Raw genomic sequence first — 23631 nt, forward strand, 5'->3', positions numbered from 1 at the left:
GTTTGAGGCCTGATCAAAGTACAGCAATGGACTCCTTTCTCTGCTGGAAATCGTGTACCTAATAATTCTTTGGTTTGCAGTCGCTTCCATGTCTTTATTATGGTGGCTAGTTACAACAGTAGTTACTTTCTCTTTTTTTATCTGATGTGTTTTGAAATGCTTATGACATAAAAGCTCGTTGTTAGACCTTAAATATCTTTTGATCAAGGAAACGAAAGCTGATTAGTTTGACTACGATAATGTGAAAAGCCTTTAAACTGCTTCTAAGGAAAGAATAAGCAGATAAAACAGTAAACTATGGCCAAATAGTGGTGGGGTTTTTTTGTTTGTTTTTTGTGAAAGACAAAAGGCAGTTGATGCAGTGTTCTTTTGTGTAAAGCATTTGACAGACACTGAAAGGGAAGTTCCTAGTTAATGTGGAAGGGTGGACTGCAATGGAAGTGTGAGAAATAGCAGTTCCTCCTGCATCAAATTGAGACCAGTCATATTTTATTTAGCTTTCCTGAGGAAACAAATCCTGCTGCTGATGGGAGTTGAGGACTTGAATACAAAGAAGAGAAGCAGGAAATGGATGATGTTGCAGATGGTGATCAAAGTGGAATGAGAAATAATACATAGCTGATGCCCTGTTCTTGGACACTTAGAGGGAGGGAAAAACCACCTGTACATTAAATATTAGTGTTTCAGATATCTTAGTTAGTGGTGATCAAGGGAAAGCTGCTTAAATATTGGAAATAACTGTGATGACAGATAGACTTGATTTGTTAAAGGTAATCATGTTAAAGGTATGCAATTAAAATTCCTGTGTAATTTTGCATTAAATGGTGTTAAAGTGTAAGGTGTTCTTTGTGAACTTGGAAAAAAAAATAAAAATCATCGAGTAGTCTCAGCTTTCTTTGCTGTTTAAAGAACTAGTGGTCCACCACTGTTAGAAATTAAAGGTAGAGCATATGCTTAAACTCCTTAGACCTCTACCTTTGTTGAACAGTCAGATATTGAAGGTCTCTGAAGTGTGTTTCCTGCTCATTTTGTCTTCCCATGAGAGAGTGAGCTCTGGCAAACGCTAGATTATGGAACGATGAATATTCCATATGGAAGATGAAAGAGCAGTCTAAATGTTGGTGTTCAGGTTTTATTATTCAGAAAAGTTTGTGCAAATTTGAAGGGCCATAGAAGGCACACCTTTTCCCTTTCTGAACCTGGGCAAGAGAAGATTAGAGGATTAAATTAGTGAACTATTCCAAATAATCAACATTTTAAAAACACTGTTCAGTTTTTCTGTAAACAGTTTAATGGTGATAAAATTGGATTGTCTGTACCTAGTTAAACTGATGTCCAGACACTGGCTTGCCACTCTTTGTTAAACTCCAAAAGGCATCATTGAAAAGCTGAAGTCACTCCTGCATCTGGAGCTAAGCCTCATATTGCCTGCTTGCAGCCAGCTGCTCTATTTGTTTCAGTGACTCAGTGGTGAGAGGAGGCGAGGATATGTACGGTGCATTCTGGTAGGCAGTGACTGCTGGATGAGATAACGGTATCTTTGTCCACATGCTTGGGCTTTCAGCACTTTACAATAAAACTCCAGATGTTGCAGTCTTTTGTACATTGCTCCATATACTGAGGCAGGGTTAAAGAAACTAGTATAAGAGCTCAGAGCCATAAAAACGTGTGCATGCCCAGACTGCCAGGCTGGAATGCTGCTGACCTTTGTTCTCACAGTGCTAGTCATGGCAGTACAACTTCTTGAATTGTTAAATATGCTTTGACTTAATGGCCATGAAGTTTAATTTGAAGTTTTAGTGGGTCAAGTGTTTTTGGTGTCTTTGTTCAATATACTTCTCTTAAAGTGATTGTGCCCTATTCTTATTTTGGTTGCTGTGACTGTCACTGTTTGAAGCAGACAAAACAGGGTTGGTTTTCCTCTTCATATTTCCTCAGTGACTTGATGCTCTCCTTTGACTCAAAGTTACTCAGCAAAAAAAATAACAGTGTGAAATTGATGTGCTCATGAAGATGACAAAAACTAGGCTTTAGCTGTGTGCAGCTGACCTCTTCTCTTAGGGCAGCCATCTCTTCAGTCTGTCCTCAGTATATTCTTTTTTTCTGCAGTCTTTGTGTTGGCTCCTTGTTTTCTACTGTGTGGTTTGAAAAAAACCAAGTACACTAGAAAGTAGATGCTTTCTATGGAGCTTTTGACTCATTTTGTCTAACATCAAAAGCACAGTGTCAGTTGTTCAATGTACGTCAGTACATAGTAATTTACCTTTTTTAAATAATTAGTCAATTTTCTTTATCATTTCACTATCAGAAAGCATGCTGGGACATTCTCAGTGCCTCTTCAGCTCCATTAAAAGCTGTCCTGGTTGGTAGGTAGTGTGCTTTCTGTGACTGAGGAATTGTCACGTATTATCATGAATGTTCCTGTGTTTTAGATCTACCAAATTCTTGACATCTCAGAAATGCTTTAATTGATGTATAAAGATTTGTGTTAACCTCCTAGTGCTTTTGCATGTTTTGCTACCTTAAGAGAATTTTAGAATTAAATTATGAAGTGATATCTAAACAAAATGAACTATAAAAGAAATGTTTCATTTATCCTTGTTTTAATAAGCAAAATGAGTTTTTAATCTTCTAAAATTATGTTGCAGTTCTTTTTTATTTTACTGAACTCATCCTTGGTTGTTAATGTGTTGAAGCAATATGATTGTGTTATTGCCATGCTTTTCTTTTGTCCTGTGCCACTTTTGGCTTCAGATCTGAATGGTTTACTGAGGCTGTGAAAAAGGCTGTAGAAATTAAGTCCCGGGTTATTTTCTTTCTCCTTCCACCTTGTTGAGGAAGGGAGGTTTCAGAGATAAATAGAATAAGTTTAAATTAATGTCAGGGAAGGTTTCGTATATTATTGTATGGGAATTTTGGATAATGTAGGAAATATTTGCCAAGTATTTTGCTGCCCTCTCAGTAGAACATCTGGATTGTAAGCAAATTTAGTGACTTGTTCATAGATTTTATTGGCATAGTTAGAAAGGTTCTGATCTAATTCCTGTGTTTGCTGAGTAAATGGAAAATGAAAACTGTTGTACAAAAGTAAAATGTTAAATGCTGAATCACTTGCTGCTTAATGATGATAGTTGTTTTATTCAGGTTGTAGGTAGATAAAAACGGTTATCTTGTAGGCCTTTTTTTGTCCTTCCTCTAGATCATGGTTGGCAGGTGGTATGGTTTGGTATGTGATTATTGCTGACTTAAGTTGTTTTTTTTTGCATCAGATAAATGTTAAAGCATTCAAAGGCTTAAGTACATTTTGTTATTACATGTGAACACTGTGTATTTATAGCTCTCTGAAGACGACAAAAGCCCAGGTAGGCTTAGGAACATGTTCACATGTATTAGGAGAACAAATCAATCTCTTAACACACTTTAATTTAGAAATGGCATCTTACATTTAAGCTAAAATTATTTACAAATATCTGCTGTATGGAGACATTTATGTAGTTTGTACTGTTTGTCTCTTTCTATTTGTCTGTGTGTAAATACCTCCATACATGCACACACCCCTCTCTAATAGTCAGAAAGAAAATAAATGAATTTAAATAAAGTTTACAAAGTTCTCTCTACTGGGCCAGAGCAAGTGGCCGTCTAACTTAATGACTCAGACAGGGCAGATGTCAAGAATACTTCCCCCTGCTGCTCTACCATTTGCTGGGAATTTTGGTTCTACAGCTTCTACTTGACTCAATTTCTATGAGCCTTTCCATAGATAGCTAATTTTTTTTTTCTTCTGGGTATTCTTTCTTGTATTGCTCTGAGGAGTTCAATGTATAAACTGCCTGATGTGCAGTGATACTCCTTTTTTTTCTTGTTATTGTTAGTTGCGTTGAATCTTTCATCTAAGATGTTATATTAGGGTGTCCTCATTATTCAAGATTCTATATACCTATAGTTCTCTTCTCCAGAATGCGGAATTCCAGCTTATCTAGTTACTGGTTGTGTAGAAACTGTCTGGTACATTTAATGATCACATTGCAGCACTTGGAACCTTTACAGTTCTACTGATTTTCCCACCGTCTGAATTAGGAACACAGATGCAGATTAAACTTTTTCTGTACTGTTAGATAGCCATTACTGAATGCATAGAGTGTACTTAATGATCTTGAAGACCACTCAAATGGATGAGTGCACAGAATTTTTTCACAGCTCTTGAATCATAGTCAGACATTTTATGTGAATTTAGCAGATTTCTCTCCTGCATTACATCAGCTGTGTCACAGTTGTTCGCTAGTGTTATTTCATGATTACTTGGAATTAAAAGATACATCTGTATTTCTTCACGAGCAATCGTCCTTGCTATCCTAAGAACCGTGATATCAAAGAGTTCGGTCAGGAGCACCTCACTGTATCTTTTTCAGGTTACTTATGGAAATATGAAATGGCACAGCTACTGGTATGGCTTAGCACAGAACTGCCTTGGTGACATTGCTTTGATATGAGAAGTGACCTATATCAAGGTTATTTTTGTAAAAATAAATAAATAAATAAAAGCCCTTAAAATATCTTGCAGTTGCCTGGTAGGTTACTAAGCTTGATCAATTGATGATACCTTCTAGTTTCATAAACTAAATATAATATGACATGTTTAACTTAGTACCTTATCTGTGTTACAGTTTTGGGATCAACAGTGTGTAGCTTCTTAGACTATGCTAATGTAGGGTGAAATGAGTTAACAAAATGAATGAAGCTGCTTTAGTGTGTAAATACTTATTCGTGCTCTAGATTGCCTTTTAGATAGGATAATGTGTCTACTTGTCATTTGCATAAGAAAAGCCTGAGCTGAAGATAGCCAAGATGAAAATCCCATTTTCCTCTAATAATAGAATTTTATCCAGGCAAAGGAGAGTACAGAGGAAAACTAGTTTTGTATAAAACATAGCAGGTAGGAATGTAGTGCCAAAAATATTTTCAAAGCATGGCATTTCTGTGGTCTGCATTGTATTCTCTTGACGTTGTATAGAAACCTGCTGCTGGTACCAAAAACATATTAGTCAATTAACATAGTTTTTGGTATACTTGAGAGGTTAAAAACCAAGCATTTAACAAGGTGACATGCAGCCTTAATTTTGTTTTAACTGCCATTACAATTTTTTTGCATGGAAGTGCAGGAGCAGAACTGTTTTGCAACTTCTGAGAGTGTTGGGTAACAAGTTCAGTAATTAAGTCTCTTTTTATTCCTGTACACAACTGGGACTTAATTGCTTGCAATAAACAAACTGTCAGTGTGTTAGTGGCTTTTTAATGTATATTTTTTAAGGAGAAGTATTCTTCTTAGATAAGATGGACTTGAATAGTTACAGCACATGGGCAGGGCTTTCCATTTCTACAAGTATACTCTGAGCATGAATAGAAGTGAAATAGCTAAAGTTCTCTTCATTTTCAGGCTAGTTTTACATGGCTCTAAGCTTCCCTGGTGCCTACACCATAGATTTCTTAGGACTGTGTCCAATTTTCCCCTGAAAGGTGTTTTTGTTTGGATGATGTAATTCATTGTAAATATGTGTATTATACAAATGGAGGACACATGAAGTATGCACTTTGACACATCTGTAACATTTGGATAAGTACTAGGTGACTAGTTTATATGGAAGTCTATTGTTTGTTTGTTTGGTTTTTTTTTGAAGGTTTTATGATGTCGCTATTTCACTGTTCTTTATTCACTACTTCAAGTATAAAATGCCATGTAAAGAATAAATGTAACTCCATATCCTCAGCTCATAAGATTCTAACAACGAGTAAATTATCACCAGTAGTTTTCTGTTCTTGCCTCTTGGAAGCTGTCTCAGAATGCTAAACTGGTTAGGAAGAAACTGGCTATAGGGTTATTTTTTTTTCAGTAAACATAGAACACCTGTTACTACTCAGCTTTGAAAAACAGCATGTGAAGTTCAGAATTCTATATAGGTGCAAATGTTGCAGTTTTGTTCTCACTGTTGCAAAGACTGTTTGCTATTTCATTTTTTTTCCCCTCTAAAGTTACTTGGTATTTCTGGTTTTCATTTTGTAGCTCAGTCTTTTTCCTTTTTTTCACGATTGTAGGCAGTTGCAAGAGCAACAAAGGCAGAAGGAGCTGGAACGGGAGAGGCTGGATCGTGAACGGATGGAACGGGAGAGGCTGGAGAGAGAGAGGCTAGAAAGGGAAAGACTTGAAAGAGAGCGCCTAGAGCAGGAACAACTGGAGAGAGAACGGCAAGAAAGGGAGCGGCAAGAGCGCCTAGAAAGGGAGAGACAGGAGAAGGAGAGGCAGGACCGCGAAAGGCTTGAACGACTTGAACGGGAAAGGCAAGAGAGAGAACGGCAAGAACAGTTGGAAAGGGAACAATTGGAATGGGAAAGAGAGAGAAGAATTTCAAATGCTGGTAAGAAATTCAAAACCGGGTGTGTTCAAATACTGCATTTGTTATGTTTTTGGTGCTGGAGTGAGAGACAACAAAGGGCAGTGAGTATAGTTGTTCATGAGTAGCCAGTGCTTGACTTGGAATTGCTGGAATTGCTTCATTTCCTATGGGAAGTAGTCCGAGATCTTTGACTTTCCTGTCATAATTCTCCATTAACCCTGAAATAAATTATTTCAATTGTTCGTTCACTCCATTGCTTTACTTCTTGATTGCCTGATGAACTTCAGTCGTATTGGGTATCTTCAGCATTGGTTGAAGTACAATAAGTTAAGATTTCTCAGTATTTTGTTGCTTGCTCTATTAAACAAGATGTATTCTCATCGCATAATTTGCAGGGGAGGATTAGGTTGAGTGTGTTAATGCAGAGAGTGCGTACCTAGGTAAAGGTGAAGTTATAGAGTGAGAAATGTCTTTGGGTGTGAAGTCTTGCTTTATTATGATTATATAAATTTCAGTGCAAAGTAGTATATGAATTTGTAGATAATACACTGCCTGTGGAAATGCATCAAGTGATAATTGGAAGCTTTCTCACTTTGGTAATATAATGGAACATTAGTAAAGCGCTTCTTGGTTGTTCTTCAGCAGCAAACTCAGTTTTACGTAAGAGATCAGGGCATGGTAAAAATCCATATATTATACAAAAAGCTAGCCATTTTAGAAAAGGGATTTTATTGGTAGCTTTATTTCAAGTACTTCGCAGTTTGTGATGGAGTGTTTTGAAGGGAAGAGAAAAGCAATGTTTACATGCAGTCTATGCTATGAGTTTTTATTAGTGAAATTGTTTAAAAAAGAAAAAAGTTAAGATCACTACACTTGCTTGCAATTTGCAACAAAACAAGAAGATGAAAGCCGTTAAGACTTGATTATTCAACCCTGTATCTAATCCTTCTCACAGGTGGGATTTGAGAAAACTTATCCTAGAACATACTTGTAAATTCAGTTGTTGGCACAAAAATATTTGGTAAAATTCAAAGGGAGCTGTTTGTGATACGTAAAACTTTCCTAACAGTATTTTCACTTGTGCCTAATCCTCTGGTACTAACTGTAGACTACATTTATACATTTTGTTTGAATGCTGGTTTTGTTGCTTCATTAGCTCCCTTTTTCTCTTTCTCCTTTTTTTTATCCTGCCTTTGCTGCTGCTTTCCATCTTCTGTCCAGCTCCATCTTTCGACAACTCCCCGTATAGCACTCCACTTCCTGAATACTCCAGTTGCCAGCCTCCTTCAGCACCTCCTCCATCATATGCAAAAGCAGTCTCAGCACCAATGTCAGAGGCCACACCGGAGTATGCTGTAGTGACTTCTGCACCACCGACTTCCACTCCCCCTACACCGCCTCTAAGGCACTCTGCATCACGTTTTGCTACATCTTTAGGCTCAGCTTTCCACCCAGTTCTTCCCCATTATGCTACGGTTCCTCGTCCGCTGAACAAAAGTTCTCGGCCCCCTTCTCCTGTGAATGCCCCAGCGACGTTACCTCCAAACCCAAAGCCAGTTGCCTGGTCTGCGCCCAGTTTTGCCCCACTTCCCCCATCACCTCCAGTAATGATAAGCAGTCCGCCAGGCAAAGCCACCGGTCCGCGACCAGTCCTCCCAGTGTCGGCTTCTAATCCAGTGGCTCAAATGCCTGCATCTCCCACAGCTCCTAATGGGCTTTCTGAAAACGTGACTTATGCGGTTCCTTCACCTTCTACCTCAGGTCCAACTCCACCTCCGCCGCCTCCTCCCCCACCACTGCCTTCCTTTCCGCCTCTGTCACTGTCTGGACCTCAAGCTTCTCCTTCTCCAAACTCCCCTAATGCCTCGACTCCCTCATCCAAGCCTAGTGTTCTCCCTTCTCCCTCTGCAGCTACCCCTGCCTCTGTTGAGAACTCTCTAAACTCTGTGCTGGGAGACTCCTCTGCTTCTGAGCCAGTCTTGCAGGCAGCCTCTCAGCCGATTGAACCTACGACCCAGCAGGGTAAGGCTTTCTGTTATTGCTACTAATTCACTAATGAGGATTGCAGTCCAAACCGATTTGTATCAAAGCCCTTAACTGCCCCGAAGAATTAATGAAATGCTTCAAAAGTTGCAGTGATCTTAATACCACGACGAAATACCATTTGGAAACTGGTAAGGGAGAAGAGCCGGCGTACTGCGATCTGTCATAAGTAAAATTTGGGTTTCTTAAGCTCTCATCTGTTGAGAGCAGATCTTGTTGAATGCTTGCTTGGTAAATCTTGCACTCTTACATTATAGGAAGCATTGTATTAGTAGGCAGCATCGTTGGTTTCCTAATGGCAGTCGAAGCAGAACGTTTGTGTTTTTTGGACATGTGAATGACCTTAAGTGGGGAATAATTTAAACCACTTTGATACTTGTAATATAGCTTATGTTTTTGAAAGTGCTGTGTAACAACTGCAGTATTTCTTTTTCTTCTGTTTTGACTGTGCTGTGTGCACACTTAAGGTCTTCCTGTGGTGTTCTGCCAGCTTAGCTAAGATGGGATTTTATTAAAAAAAAATAAAAATTAAGCAGATGACAATGTTCAAAGACACTCTACCAATATATGTAATTTACAGGGAGTAAACGTCTGTGTTAATTTGAATCCTGTTTTGTATTAATTTAACAGACTTAGGTCTTATAGACAGAAATTTGCAGTAGATCAGCTGAGGGTTTGGACAGAGGGGATCCAGGGGAATAAGTAACTTCAGCACACAAAGACCATGCAGAGTAGATCCTCTTGATGCACTATTGTCTTGCATTAAGTTGTGAGCTGCTCTGTGATTGAGTTGGCAGTGGGATGAGTGGCTTTGGTTTTTTTATGAGATAAAAGCAGGTTCTTGGATGGTGAGTGACTGCTAAAGAGTTTAAAACGCATTTAAATTTATACAGGAGTTGGCTTATTAGGAAGCCAGGGAGTCTGGCTTGTGAAATCTCTGCCTTTAGAGATTGTGGTTCTGTTGTTGGGCAAGGGAGCAGAAAGAATATGTGGGGCTGTTTTCTTAATCACTGATTGTGAAATTGTTCCTATAGTATAAAGGCTTCAGTAATTGCAGTAATCAGAATATCCTTTCTTAGAAACACATTTTGTATTGTGTATCAATGTGAATTCAAAAGATTTAAAGGAATCATAAATAAATAAAGGAATCATAAATAAAAAATGGAGGCGTTTGTCCTCGTCAGCTTAAAATATGTCAGTCTTCTAACTCACTAATTAGTTTTTGTGTTTAAAGTTGATTCCTGAGGTACTTTTTAGAGAAAAGACTTATCCAGGCTCAGAAACTGATGTTGGAACTCGTGCATTTCCAGGGTTCAGATGTTTGGGTGGTGTGTTAAATGATGTTGATAAAATAAGAAGTCATTTTCTGCTTAGCACTATTCTGAAAAGTACTGTGTTTCTTCTGAGGTATTGTATTCTTGCTTCACTAGGCTATTTATAAGAGCTTTGCCTGTTTTCCTTTAGATGATTCTTGGTTGCAGCACAAAACCTGACCGCAGGGTTATTGTTTTTGAATGGCTCTGAAACTGTCTTGTCTCTTACAGCATACTATGTAATAGTATATTCCAGTGCGTTGGTAAGAATGTCCTTCCCTGCTGAATCTTCTAGTGTTTTCTTGCTCATAAAAAAAAGATTCTTACTGGTATTAACTTAGCTTATGCAGAGAACCTGTATGGCAAATGAATTCTTTTCAGTGTCCTTACTGTAGGCTGTTTTTTTTTCTCTTTGACCCTAGGTGTTGTCCAAGGACCACCTGCACCTCCTCCCCCACCCCCGCTGCCCCCCGGCCCAGCCCAGGCCTCAGTAGCAGCCCCGCCACCTCCCGGCCCACCGCCACCACCGCCACCTCTCCCTCCATCAGGGCCACCACCACCTCCACCACCTCCTCCGCTTCCCAGCCAAGCTCCCAGTGTTCCCCTCCCACCTCCTGCTCCCCCCCTTCCTGCTTCGGGGTTTTCAGCTGGATTTGTGTCTGAAGAGAATCGCCCTCTAACTGGACTAGCAGCCGCACTTGCTGGAGCCAAGCTGAGGAAAGTATCACGGGTAAAGGCAACCATTTTTTTTCTTTTTCTGGCTTGTATTCCTAAGTTCTGTGTTGCTGAATTGGCCGTATCAGATCAATAGTGATATAAAATACATTGTGGATAGGCTTAATTCATTATTAAAAACTCACCCTACGTATTCCTTATGCACCTGTTTGTTTCTAGTATGCCAGCTTTGCTTATTTGAGTTGATATCGATGTCTGCTGCAAATCCAGTTTCACATATTTTCTTTTACAAAGGGCGAAGACTCCTCCAATTCAAGTGGAGGAGGAAGCTCTGCTCCATCTAAAACAGACAGTGGCCGTGGAAATGGACCTCTTCCCTTGGGAGGTAGTGGCTTGATGGAAGAGATGAGTGCCCTGCTGGCCAGGAGGTAAGTAACAGTTTCTGTGCTGGAGCTGCATAGTCATCTGAAAGGTAGGATTTTTGGTGTCTATTTTCAGCTGGCTAAAGATCAGACAAACATCTGCATGCTCATGTGGTTGTGTTGTGAAGTTGAGAACGTTTTGTGAATAGCTGTTTTTACTCAAGTACGAGTGAGTGCTTTTCTTCTCTGTAAGCCTTTGTCCAGTAGTAGGGGTTACAAACTTCAGAAGGATAAGGAATTGCAAAATCACTTTGGCAAGAGGGCTTTGTCCCTGAGAACATTTTGAAAGTTGTTTAACGTTAATATTATCTGGATATCAAACTGTATATATATTTAATTACAATGAACAACAGCCTTTCATCTTGAAGCCATGATGATCTTGGTAATGTTTTTCTCTACTTACAGGAGAAGAATTGCTGAAAAGGGATCAACAGAACCAGAGCAGAAAGAAGATAAAACTGTGAGTTAAGAGATTTTATCTACTTCGTTTCTTGATATTTGAAAAAGGTCCTAATGCACATGAGATAATCTATATTTTGCTGTATTAATATACATTGTCTGCTTCATGACTTGTATATTGCGTGCTCATTTTCTACATAACATTACTGAGCAGCACCATTAAATCTCTATAAAAGTGGACTTAAGTATTTGAACAGTTGAGATTCATTTGCTAAATTCGCAAGTCAGAAGTTTGTTTTTTTTCCTCTGGCATTTATTCCTTCCTCCCTTCTTCATCCTTTTCCCATTTAACCAGGAAGAATCAGAGTCTTCAACCTCTAAGGCTTCTTCCACAAGTACACCTGGTAAGTGACATAGATTTGTGAACTCTGTGACTCTTAATACTAATTTAAAGTTGAATCTCAATCAAATATGTTGCCTTTTTGGAGTCTGACACTTAACCTCACAGTCACAAACTGCCATTTTACCCTAGAATGACATTACTGAAGCACTGTGTTTAATACAGTTGTCTCATGTGTCTAACCTGTGAGGCTGCTTCATGGGAACAGTTAGCAGTGAATGTGAAAGCAGGCTGTCTTTCAGTCATGGCAGAGCACAGGCTGGGACGCTAGTTTGTTTCTTTCAGGTCAGACATAGAAAACTCTTAGGATCAGATGTAACAGTTACTACTTGTAAGCAGTTCAGTAAAGATTCAGTCTGGTAAGTCTGTTGTAGGTTTAGAAGCCTGGTACAGAAATTCTTTAAGCACGGTTCTGTGGCAGTTAGGAACTGAGTAGTCTACCTATTTCTACTGCAGTCTATAAGGAAAACTTGTATGTCAGTATGTGTTATCAGCAGGAATACTGTAAATACTTGGATGTCGCTCAAGACTTTGTAATTAAGATTTTTTTTTCCTGTCCATCAGTTGTACCTTCTTAAACGTTAGCTTCCCTGGCCACCTCCCACTCTGTGCATACAAAGCTTGCAGGCACTATTTCTAATAACATAGGGCAAAAAGAGGGAAATCAAGAACAGTGGAAGTGAAGTGGCTCCTTTGTTTGGTTGTTGTGATCAAAAGCCACTCCAAACTTTATTAAAATATCAAATGCATCCAGGCATATGACTCTTTGATTCCAGAGGACAGATTCCACTTCATTTCCTGGTGATATAAGACGTTCCGATAATTCCGTGCATCATCACTGGAATGTGCTTTTTAAAGGTTTAAGAGGATTATTTGAAGTATTAAACAGAGGTCAGAAATTTAAAAACATAATTGCAACAGTGTAGTGTAGTACAAATCATGTTTGAAGAAAGTTCTGTTAGTAGACAAGAATGAAATGCAGAAGCTTCCAGTGGGATACTTAGAAATGAGAATCCTACATTTTTAGGAAGAAGTAGATCTGCCTTTTAGAACAATAGGTTCATTGCTACTGTCATGAATTTAAATGCAGGGATATTGCCATCTCTGTCCCCATTGTCTCACATCATGGAATTTGTTTTGACACCAAAGTAGTCTAGTCTTGAGAGAGGAGCCTTTGGAGAAAGGGTTGAGCCTACAGTAGTGGGGATTGGTGAGGGAATGAGGATGTCACAGTGGCTAGCACGACGGTTTAAGTTAACCTTTCAGAGGAGCCAATTGTCTGAAGTGATGATATTGCAGGAAAGGAAGAACCTAGTCACGTTGTTGCCAACAGGTAGAAGTGTATTTAAGACTAATATGTGTAAGGAAGAAAAGTGTTCTCCTTGTTTGTTTGGCTTTCCAGAGGCTTGAGAAGCAGAGATGGAAATGTCAGGGCTGCCAAGTGGAGTGAAACTGATGTATAAAAAAAGTACCAATTTGAAGATGAATCCTTTCCCAGCCCTGTTTGGTAGAGCTATAGAGTGGTGCTCATGTTTGAATTGTGTCTTTGAATGAGGAAAGACTAGTTATGAACTGTGGGGATTTTTAGAGGCTCTACATAGTGTTTCTTTATGGATAGGCTTCTGATATTTGCCTGAGCAGCCTGAACAGTGGATCTGTCATGATAGTGCTTCTAGTGTTATTTTGATCAGGATGCTAAAATATTAAGCAATTACTCTGTTCAGTACTTGTCCGACTAGTTGTGTAATTATGTCTAATTAACCATGAACAATGTGGTTTAAATTGTTGTGTACAGACTTATTAATATTTACTCAGATGTTGGGCTTACCTTTCCTATGTGTTGTGCTGTAGAGCTACCAGTGTTCCACATTTGTTGTCAGGAGTGTGATGTTTAAAGGGGAGAGATTTCTGCTGTCTTGAGCTTGTATCTCTGGCTTTATTTTTGTATATCTTAGCCCTGTTAAGGACTTACACTCTCTCTCCTCTGTTGCTTACAGGGAGACTTATGGCATGATTAGACTTGTTAGTTCATCTCTGCAAATGGTATATTTCTTTCAGGAGAATAAGCACATTTTAATTCTATTTATGCAACTGTAAGTTAAAGAAATGTTAAGAAATAGGAAAAAAAAACAAGCTCAGAACCATACAGTGGGCTACAGACACGTGAAACTGAAATAGTTCTGCTATTTCAGCTGGATAATCATTCTCACAATTAAACAGGTTGTGGCCATGGTGAAAGTTTCCTCAAATATTTTTGTGAATACAGCAGAAGCAGCCCCAAGGCTGGATGTATCCTGAAGCCTGAGATAGCAAATCAATAATGCCTGAGTCCTACTAGTAGCATTTGCAGCGTGTAATTGGCTGACCACAGACTATTCAGGTAGAATTCTGCAGTTCATCTGCATTCCTCAAAATACTGAGAGGAGAAAGATCTTACTGGTTTATATGAGATACAGAACAGAAATTTATGCCTTTCAACTTGCCCATCTTAAATAGAGTTGAACAATACAAGGAATAAAACCTGACCCATAAGAAATTAAACCAAGTTTTGTCATGTGGAAGGGCAAAAATCTCATTCACCAAGCAGTAATGCACAATAAGTAGTACTTAACTGAACTGTTTGCCCTTTATCTGCTGTTATTTCTGTCCGGGGTTAACAAACAAAGCTGCACAGTTAGGCAAACTTTCATGCATTACTTTAGACCACTGTAATAAAAGCACTGAGTGGGTCGAAGCTTCTTGGAGAGGATTCTGTACAAAACTAAAAACAGGCTCCATCCATAGTTCATATAAAGATGGAGAGTTCGTTTTAAACTTGAATACAGATTATTCCATGTGTGGGCTAGGCCCAGAAGCCCTCACTTGCAATGTGTAACAGAACACTTGACCTTCATTGTATAAGCTGCCCAGGCAATAGCAGAGATGCTCAGTGAAACTTTGTCCAGTATCAAGTTATGGTAAGTCAGCAAATACCTTTCTGGATCCAAGTATAAGATGTGGGGTTGTGTGGTTTTTTTTTTTTGGAGTTAAAGTTGAGTTAATTTTGTCTTGTTTTGAGTGAGGAATTTATGCATTGGAACTCATGATTCATCTTTTTTAGGAAAAGACTGGTAAATAAATACCTTGCTGCTGGAAGAAATTCTAGTTGTGTGAAGTTGTGTTGCTTTATTGAAACTGACACTGAATTTTATGTAATTTGTTAACATGCTAGGAAAACTCTTAGTTGGAAAACATACTCAGCCAGTGTCTGGAGCTCACTGGTAATGGTTCCAGAATTCCATGTTTTACATCTAAAGCAATAAAATACATAAAGGAAGGCAGGCTGTCTTCCAGCTGGTTTAAGATTCAAATGGGATTTACAGTGTCTAGAGCTGAAGTGAGAAGTAAAGGTGCTACCACAACATAAATGATAGTAGGTTTAAATTAAGATGAGGTAGCTTAGCATGAAGGCACTAAAGCATTGTTAATTTTAAACAGAAGATTGACATTTTGCCTGGTACTTAAGTTTCCTCACATATTTATACTATAAATGGAAGATAATGGTGTTTAATCTTTTCTTTTTAATAGAATTAACAAGAAAGCCTTGGGAAAGAACGAATACAGTAAATGGAAGCAAGTCACCTGTTATTTCCAGGTACTTCTTTTCATACCAGTAGCTACCTAGAAAGATACATTTGCTGTTCTTGTTCATGCTGCTAAAGATCTTGTGCTAAAGTAGCAAGAAAAAAAATCATCTTCATGGTATTAAAGCAAGATTTATGAGTTTAAGAGTGCTGCTATGAAACTGCTGATGGCCATGTTAACTAAATACAAAAGGCTGCTTTTGAGGAAGTAAAATTTTGGTAGTAAAAGTGAAAAGGCCAAAGATTACTTAACAGCTGCTGTTGTAACTTCAGTAGTTGTGGTCTATCTTTGCCTTCACAAATGTTTTAATTCTTTCTATTTCTTTAAATTAAGTCTGGAATTTTCTGCAATGGAAACCAAGTTCAGTGCTGTCATTTGTATGTTCAGTAATAAGTCTACTGAATAGCTTTCCTCCTTTCTATTTCTCTGCATATTATAGTCCAGTAACTTACGGTATCTCTGAGCTTGAAGCTGATAACTTTGGTGATGTCCACTCTGCTATACTGCTTTACAAGCCTTGACTTGATTTCTTCTAGCTGCTCCCCACCCTGGTAGATTTTTGCATGCTTTAACAGAGGTCTCTTTTTTTCAAGGACATAAAGGTATAAATGCATTGTGTGGAGGAGAAACTTACCACGGGGTGGGGGGGGGAAGCAACAAAACAAACTTGTGTAAGGATCCTAGAGTGTTTTAGATTTCACATATTATTTGAGACTGTCTCACCCTCTGGATGTACATTGTGTATAAACAATTGAAGGGAAAGCAGTGTGATTAATAAATAGGGCTGCTTTCCTTATCACATTGCTCTGGGGAAGTCCAGAGTGTCTTCCTCTCTTTATTTGGCCTGTCCTTACACCGACAGTTCCTTCTAAACTATGGCATCCAACCTATTTCTCTGATTTTTTTATTCTAGTTGGTTAAATGCAGAGGTTGCTGTAGTCTATTTTAAAAGGTTTTCTGACCTAGGAAACATTACAGATATTTTGAGGCTTCTTCAGATACATTAAGAAAATGTCTCCAAGCTTTAGTCTTTATCACCCAATGGAAAATATTGATAGAATGCAGCCTAATTAGAAAATATATTCTCCATAAGTGCTTAAAACTAAGAATTCCTTGTTTATCAAATATTCTTATTACTTTCCAGCACTGTTACTACTAGTAGGTGCTATAGCACACATTTTAAAATTGCTGATAAAGTTTTCTAGGCAGTGTTTAGTTTACCGTGCCGAGCTGACGGCTCCTTCATGGATTGTGAAAGAAAAGGTATTAATAGAAGTCTCTCTGAATTATCTTTACATTTTTTTTCTACAGTTTATACATCTAACTTGAGACAGGTTGTTAAAAATTCCTTGAGTTGGTGGAAGGATGGTGCTACTTTAAACACGAATACAGTGTTCCCCAGAAAGGGGATATCTTTCACCTGTTAGCCTAGGAGACCTATTTCTGAACTAAACAGAGAGAATGTGGTCTTTGCCAGGGATTACTGGCAAGTAATCAGAGTTTTCTTTTGAGAGCTTCCAAACAAAAAGACAATAAAGGATTTGTGGTTCAGAAAGAATGTTCTAAATATTTTGAAATAGATACTATCCTATTTAAAAGCAGGTGCTTTTTTTTCTAGAGCAGACTTTTAGGACTTGAACTACGTGCTTTCCACAGTTCTTGGTATATTCACAATAAAACTCTTGGAACATAATTAACGAGACTCCGTTGTATTCAAGGTTTTAAAACTGAATGTAATTAAGTTCTATTATAGCTTGTTAAGGTAGTGTTTCTCCCCCCTCATAGACGGGAATCTCCATGGAAAAACCTCGTTTCTGAAAACAGGTTCTATGATTCATTAAACAGGTATCATCCTGTTGGGACTTGAGACTTTGTAATAACTGTTTTGACCAATTCAGGGTTGGACTTTTTCTACATCGATTGGTAATCACCACCCACATTATTAGGTTCCTGTTCACATTTTGATTGTCTAGTTGAGCCCTCTTTTGGAATGATTAAAAGCAAATGGTTCCAAAGGAAAACTGAGGTGATTTAAGAACCAATTGGAATTCATAGTAAATGCTGAATTTCTGGTAATCACCTATGAAGTTACGAATTTCTGTTGGGTAGGCCATGATTTGGTGAACCTTCTACAGTATTCTGAGAAGCAGCTTTGCAAAAAACATAGGTTAATTTTCCAGTGACTTTTCATTTCTGCTTGCCATGGTTTAAGTAAAAGTAACAAATAGATTATTACCTGACCTAAGCATATGAATGAATAAAGGACTCATTAAATATAAAATACAGTTTCTTTCAGGAGAATATTCACTCATTTTAAAAAATCGTATATTTTTAAGCCGTAAATTTTGGTTTCTGTAGCAGTAATTGACATTGAAAGTCTTTGGGTTTTAAGAGCTTCCCACAGTTAAACTTCTTATGGAGTTTATTCCAACTTTGTTTTTCATCAAACCACTCAGTGTGGTGATTACTTCATCTTTTGTACAAAAAGTTTGACTTCTAGCTACTTCTCTTGGGTGGTATATTCTGCATGTTGGCACGGAATGTAATCTTTATCTTGCATGTTTGGTTTAAGATGCTTTAGGGACTTTGAAGATTGCTTCACTGTCCTGCTAGGCGATGCTATGAAAAACCACATGGGAGAGCTCTGTAGCCATCTCAGAACTAATGGTTGCGATGTTCTATTTGCTGATATTCATAGCTACCGTCTGTCTTAATGGCAGTTATCTCTCCTGAGCAAACAGAAGAAGGAAAAAAAGGATAATTTGGGCAGTGGGAAGGCGCATTTGACTGACAAGTAATTACCAGTTTACAAATTACGGTCTTTGGTTGGTTGGATGAGGAATTTCTTGCAAGACTTCTCAGAAAAGGTTGAATACATTCCTACAACTGAACAGCAGAGTTTATAAAGGTGTTTGCCTTTTGAGCCTCTTGACAGACACTTGTAGGAGTGGATAGCATACAATTGGTAGATCTTTCTTTTTATTGTAGAGATCTGGAGCAGAATAGTAGATCCTTGCTACTTGATTGCTTGTCAGGAGTTGCATTTGGGAGGAAATGAATTGCTGGGTGGTTTTTTTTGTTGTTTTCTTATTGTGATGGGCTTTTTAATCTAGGTCAGTAAATGGTATAATACTGTGGTATATGGGAACAACATGGTAGTTAATCATCAGAAACAACATATGAAGAATCTGAGAAGCTTATGCCGTTCTGCTTCAAGTCAGATGGTGTTTGGACTGTCAGGTATTAACTGCAAAAGTAGCATTCCAAAAGTCAGATATGGGAAGCATCAGTTGACAGAGTTCCCACCTTGAGAAAGAGATATGTATATCTTTTTTTTAGCAAGGAATTCTTTTGTAAGGAATTTAGCACTGTCACCATCTAGATACTTTTGTAAAAGATTTCGATCTGTGGTTTGGTTTCATAGCATTGGCACACACTAGATCTTCTGGTGGCTACAAGGTGAAATCTATTTTCCAGCTGCTTCTACTGTACGATTATGTAATATTTCATTTTCTATCATAATCAGTGGATCATATATTTCATTTCAGTGTGTTTCAAGTCGAATTATATTAGCAGTGTCTATTATACAACTTAAGTTTATTCTGATCTGATCCCATCTGAGGAACAAGAACTCATATAATAACATGGGATGTTCCTGCATCTGCCTGCTTTGATGCAAAGTCCAGCAGTGGAGGAACAGTTAAGCATTCCTTCTGCTGACTCTGTTTTGTTTGGCTAACTGTTGGCAGTTTTTACAAGGATTGGTGCTGCTATACTGCACATAAGTAACTTCTCAGGGCACAGAAGAAACTTAGAGGTATCTAACACTGTTCTGCACTGGAGTTCTTACCTTTTTTTTAGACAGTGTAAATGTGTTCAGATGTACAAATGTGAAATATCTTGGTTCCAGAATTAGTCGATAGTTACGAATTTGTTTTAGGATGGTGCCAGATCTTGGAACCTTTGTGTGCCATGTTGTTTCTCTCTGTCTTCCAATAAGAGGTAAAAGTTGGACAGTAGAAACCTGGGGAAGTTTTTACAATTATCAGAATGACAATTTACTGTCGTTTAGTGCGACAGCTGAGAGTCACGCCTGAATTGCTTTCCTCCAGTTAGTAAATAAGAACACAGTCTGTCAGGCTTCATCATCAAGACATTCCGCTAGTCTTAATCACATTTTTTCTAGCACTTTCATCAGGGGTAAGCTGCTGTGTTGTAGGGGAAGACAAGTGACACCTGAAAGTATTGGTTTTGTTTAAACAACTATATAGAGGTTCTTGTTCTTCTTGAGAGCATGGCTTGTCTGCTAGTTAAATTATTGTTTCCATTTGATTAGGTATTTTTGAAGCAGTGGATATGCTGTTTCTGTTCCTCAAGTGTGTGAAAGAATAAGCTGCAGAACAGTACCTTTACTGCTGGTTTATCTTTTTGCTGTGCCTGATCAACTTCCACCTGAACAAATAAGGTTGCATCTCCAAGCAGCAACTCTTGAAAAAGGCAGTGTTTGGTGAATTCCTCCTTTATAAGAATTTCTAAATGAGAAAATGAGCTTAGACCAGGCTTTTTTGTTCAGTGACGCCATGCGCGTGGGCAGTGGACCCAGTTTATTCTACTAATGCCTTAACCTTCCTTAAAGATAACATAGTATTGGAATTCTAGTGTTGGGGAAGCATCTTGAAATTAACTGCCAGCAGTTTTTCTAAACATCTTTTACGTTCAGCACTATATAGGCTAACAAAGAAAGCTAGGCAGGTTGTTAGAAGTAATTCAGGATGGCAAAACGTTCTTCCCCCTCTTGGCCACACCATCGATTCAACCCTGCTTTAGACAACTATTTCTGTATTCCTGCAGTTAGCATCTAGATTCCACCTCTGCTCCTAGCTGTGCACATGCAGGGCCCTTTGAGTATTAAGTACGTGAGTTTGAGAGCTGCTGTGCAAATGGAAGAGATCAGGAAAACAGAAATGACAGGACTGAGAATTATCTTATTCTGGAATTCTGTGTTTTAACAATGCAGAAAGTTTCTGTAAGCAAATTTGAGAAGTCTTAGAGTGTTACATAACCTAAACATTCCATAGACCAAAAAATGAGAACTTCATTTCAAATACTATATGATTAAACCTGCTGCTGTAAAATACTTGTTCTCATAATCTTTAGAAAATGATTCATGTACTCATGTAGGTTGGAAGGAACCTTTGGAAGCCAGGCTCCTGTTCCAAGAAGGGATTAGATGAGGTTAGTCTTGTCCTTCCAGGACACAGCATGCTTTTAGTTTGCAGCATCAGTGTGTAGTGGTTAGATGGAATGCTTCTTTGAGAGAACCTCTTCTGAAATAAGTAGTTTAAAAGGGGAAAAGTATGAGTATTTGATAAGGAGGTATATGTTTTTCATACACATAAGAAATCAGAAACCACTGACAGTGAAATATGTCTGCTATTTGAATAGTTCTTGTTTTAAACTAATAATCTATTTCTATGGCAAATAATATTTCCAGTGTGTGGAAGATGTTCCTAGTTGTTGATTCACATTCTGTGTGGTATTTTGGGTCTAACTGATTTTTTTTCCCCACTTTTTTCATTCTGGTTATCTAATATTGCTTTGATATGTGAGCGATGAAGAACTATATATGCCTTAATAATAAATGACCAAGTAATTCATTGATTTCTTTTTGTACTGCAGACCAAAATCTACAACAACGGGGCAACCCAATGCCAATGGAGTACAGTCAGAAGGTCTAGATTATGACAGATTGAAGCAGGTATGCATAAAGACAGCTTGGGTGTCAGGACTTGTACTTCTCAAATACCAGTTCTGTGCTGCCTTGCTAACTACTTTCAAGTGTCTGTGATTACGTAGCAGTTACTTTACCTCAAGATTATTTCAGTACTCTTAAGAGATGCAGTTCTGTAATGTCTCCTTGTGCAGCCCCAATACTTTCTCCCAGATGCTTGTTCCAGCTTTTGCATTTCGCAGTGCACAAAATGATGTTGATAACCATGAATGGTCACAGGAAAAACAGTTTGGTTGGAAAATCTTTTCTTCTCTCTCTCAAACAAACCAAAGCCAACTGGATGGTTCCAGGAGAAGTATCACCAATTTTTTTTTTTAATCACATTAAATTCAAAAAGTCAAATTCATTCAAATTAAGCTTAAATTCAAGGAATTGAGCACTTGTCCGGTGCTTGACAGCAAAGCAGCATCCACTGGTGCCACCTTTTCTGGAGACACATTGTCTATCAGTAAAGAAGAGCTTTTTTTGAAGAAGAGGCCTCTTCTAACATTATTGAAATGCTACAGGATGGTTTGGAAAGCTTCTGGTAACAGTTACCTGTACATGACTAATATTCTGTGAGTATAGTACACTGTGTGCAACAAAAGCATCAACAAATGTGTCACTTGTGTCAGGGAAGGAGGTACAAGTTAACAGCATTGCTGGTACTTTGACTGAGACATACCTTGATAGAGCAAGGAAGCTCCAATAGAATCCTCCATGTGAGCATCGGGATATTATTTATCTTTGGTCTTTAAGCTACTAAGATTGCCATTGAGTTAATATGATCATCATTGCTAATTCTGGGTGATTAAGTCAAGGTTCTCTTTTGAGAGTATTTGACACCTGGGACATTAGGATGACGTTGTTCCAGAACGTTTCTATAATGTATTTTTTTGTTCTCCATTTAAGTTAAAACTGCTGTTTTGTTGTTTTTTTTCCTGCCCTGCTTCCTACAGCCTCTACTGATATTTAGAGTGTTCAGTTCATTCTTTCCAGGTTAAAAAATATATATATATTGCTGATGTTAGCACCAAAAAAATCCCCTGAGATTTTTGTTGAGCCTTTTGTAAGGAAATGCAGTTGTTTTTTTTATTAATAATTCTTCCATGCAAAAAGTAAAAAAGATCTGTGCAGTCTCCGTGCAAATCTGATTTTCTTTGCTGTTGTCCTAAAAGGAGACATTTTTATCTTACAATGCTTTTTGGCTGCATACAGATTTAGGATTGTGGTGTCTGTTCTAGAGGTACAACAGGTACTCAGGAGGATTTTTGACACACGCTGCAGCTTGCAGATGGATGATTTGATTATTGTATGTGTTGTTTTTTTTTAATTGAAGTCTATACAGATCTCATAAAGCCCTCAGATGTACCAGGTTTCCAGCTGTCTGAGTCTAGCTGCTTGATTGTTTTTTCCTGAGACAAAATGGTCAGATGCTGTGAATTAGTTGCCACGTTGCCCCTCCATGTTTGCTGTGTTTTGTGGTAGCGTGCTGGCACGTCTGTTCTCCAGTGGGAAGGTTACAGATGTTCCCACCTTGTTTAGGACTCCATAAATTGGGGGAGTACCTCCTAAGCTTCGCTTGTTGCTGTTAATTGGAGACTGAGTTCATGCCTGTGTGTTTGAGGAATACCTCGAGACTCTCTAGTATTGGACATTCATGTTCTAATCACAGTGGAAGGCTGAAAAGATTGTTGAGTATTGAGACTGAAATCTTCTGGATGAGTTAACTGATGATTCCTGATTTGGCCAGGATGTGTTCAAGTATTCCTCAGAAGCAGCCAGTGCTTCCCACTCTGGTTTCTAAAGCAGCTTCAGAAAAGAATTTCCCAAATCAGTTATAGAGAAGGCTGTAGAAAAATGAATGATAGTTGTCATTTAGCAGTCATTTTGATTACGTCAAATAGCACTTTGCAACTGGGACTGAGTTGCCTGTTTTTCTTTGAATATTTTCTTTCCATTTTTTTAAGATTTTATTTAGAAGTTATGCTAGTGCAATATTCTAATTTCTCTTTTTTAGTGAGCACTACTGGAATCAGTTTATAGGAGTTCTACACATATATCTACTTTTTTATTGTACCTGCTGCAAGAAAGTTGTAGGCGTGTTTCAGGTTTGGGAAATGAATTTTTAAGGTTGTGGAATACAAGTTTCACAGTGCTTAATGGCTTACTGAGAGCTGGAATTTGGATTTCTCTTCGTAGAAAACTAAATGTTATAAAGTTAATCTATTACTCTTCTGTCACAGGATATTTTAGATGAAATGAGAAAGGAGTTAACGAAATTAAAGGAAGAGCTCATTGATGGTAAGTATCATTGAGTCTCAGAGCAAGTAGAAATGTAATCTTAATTTGTTTCTATTCTGAGAATGAAGTATTGATGAATGTAGGTTTGTTGTTACCTGCTGGCATTCTTTCAGTTGTGCCTGTGGTGCTTTCATGCTGAAGGTCAGTTGAACTCCACAGCACTGCTCTCGCTCCACCATCTCAAAGAAACAGGGAAAGGAAATATGATGGGAAGAAAGAAGCTCAGTTTTAGATAAGGCTATTTACTAAAAGAGAAGGAAAAAAAAAAGAAAAGGCTGTGCAGAAGCAAAGA

The 23631-nt window shown here is 38.2% G+C and overlaps 1 protein-coding gene across 7 annotated transcripts in view; it reads left to right on the top strand.

The window, feature by feature from the left end:
* Positions 1 to 23631, top strand: part of ENAH (ENAH actin regulator) — a 94303-nt gene that overhangs the window by 66609 nt on the left and 4063 nt on the right. For 3 of the 7 annotated variants that reach the window (XM_065735578.1, XM_065735649.1, XM_065735719.1), the window contains 10 exons: positions 6091 to 6410; positions 7611 to 8411; positions 10168 to 10475; positions 10715 to 10848; positions 11248 to 11302; positions 11597 to 11645; positions 15209 to 15275; positions 17051 to 17110; positions 20945 to 21023; positions 23282 to 23339. In XM_065735578.1, coding sequence (XP_065591650.1) covers positions 6091 to 6410; positions 7611 to 8411; positions 10168 to 10475; positions 10715 to 10848; positions 11248 to 11302; positions 11597 to 11645; positions 15209 to 15275; positions 17051 to 17110; positions 20945 to 21023; positions 23282 to 23339 — 1931 coding nt within the window. The remainder of the gene's footprint in view (positions 1 to 6090; positions 6411 to 7610; positions 8412 to 10167; positions 10476 to 10714; positions 10849 to 11247; positions 11303 to 11596; positions 11646 to 15208; positions 15276 to 17050; positions 17111 to 20944; positions 21024 to 23281; positions 23340 to 23631) is intronic. The other 4 variants (XM_065735802.1, XM_065735893.1, XM_065735980.1 and 1 more) reach the window with 4 other exon arrangements.

The sequence above is a fragment of the Cyrtonyx montezumae genome, unplaced genomic scaffold, assembly GCF_038088225.1.
Source record: "Cyrtonyx montezumae isolate F1298 unplaced genomic scaffold, pur_monq_1.0 scaffold_0, whole genome shotgun sequence".
NCBI lineage: Eukaryota > Metazoa > Chordata > Aves > Galliformes > Odontophoridae > Cyrtonyx > Cyrtonyx montezumae.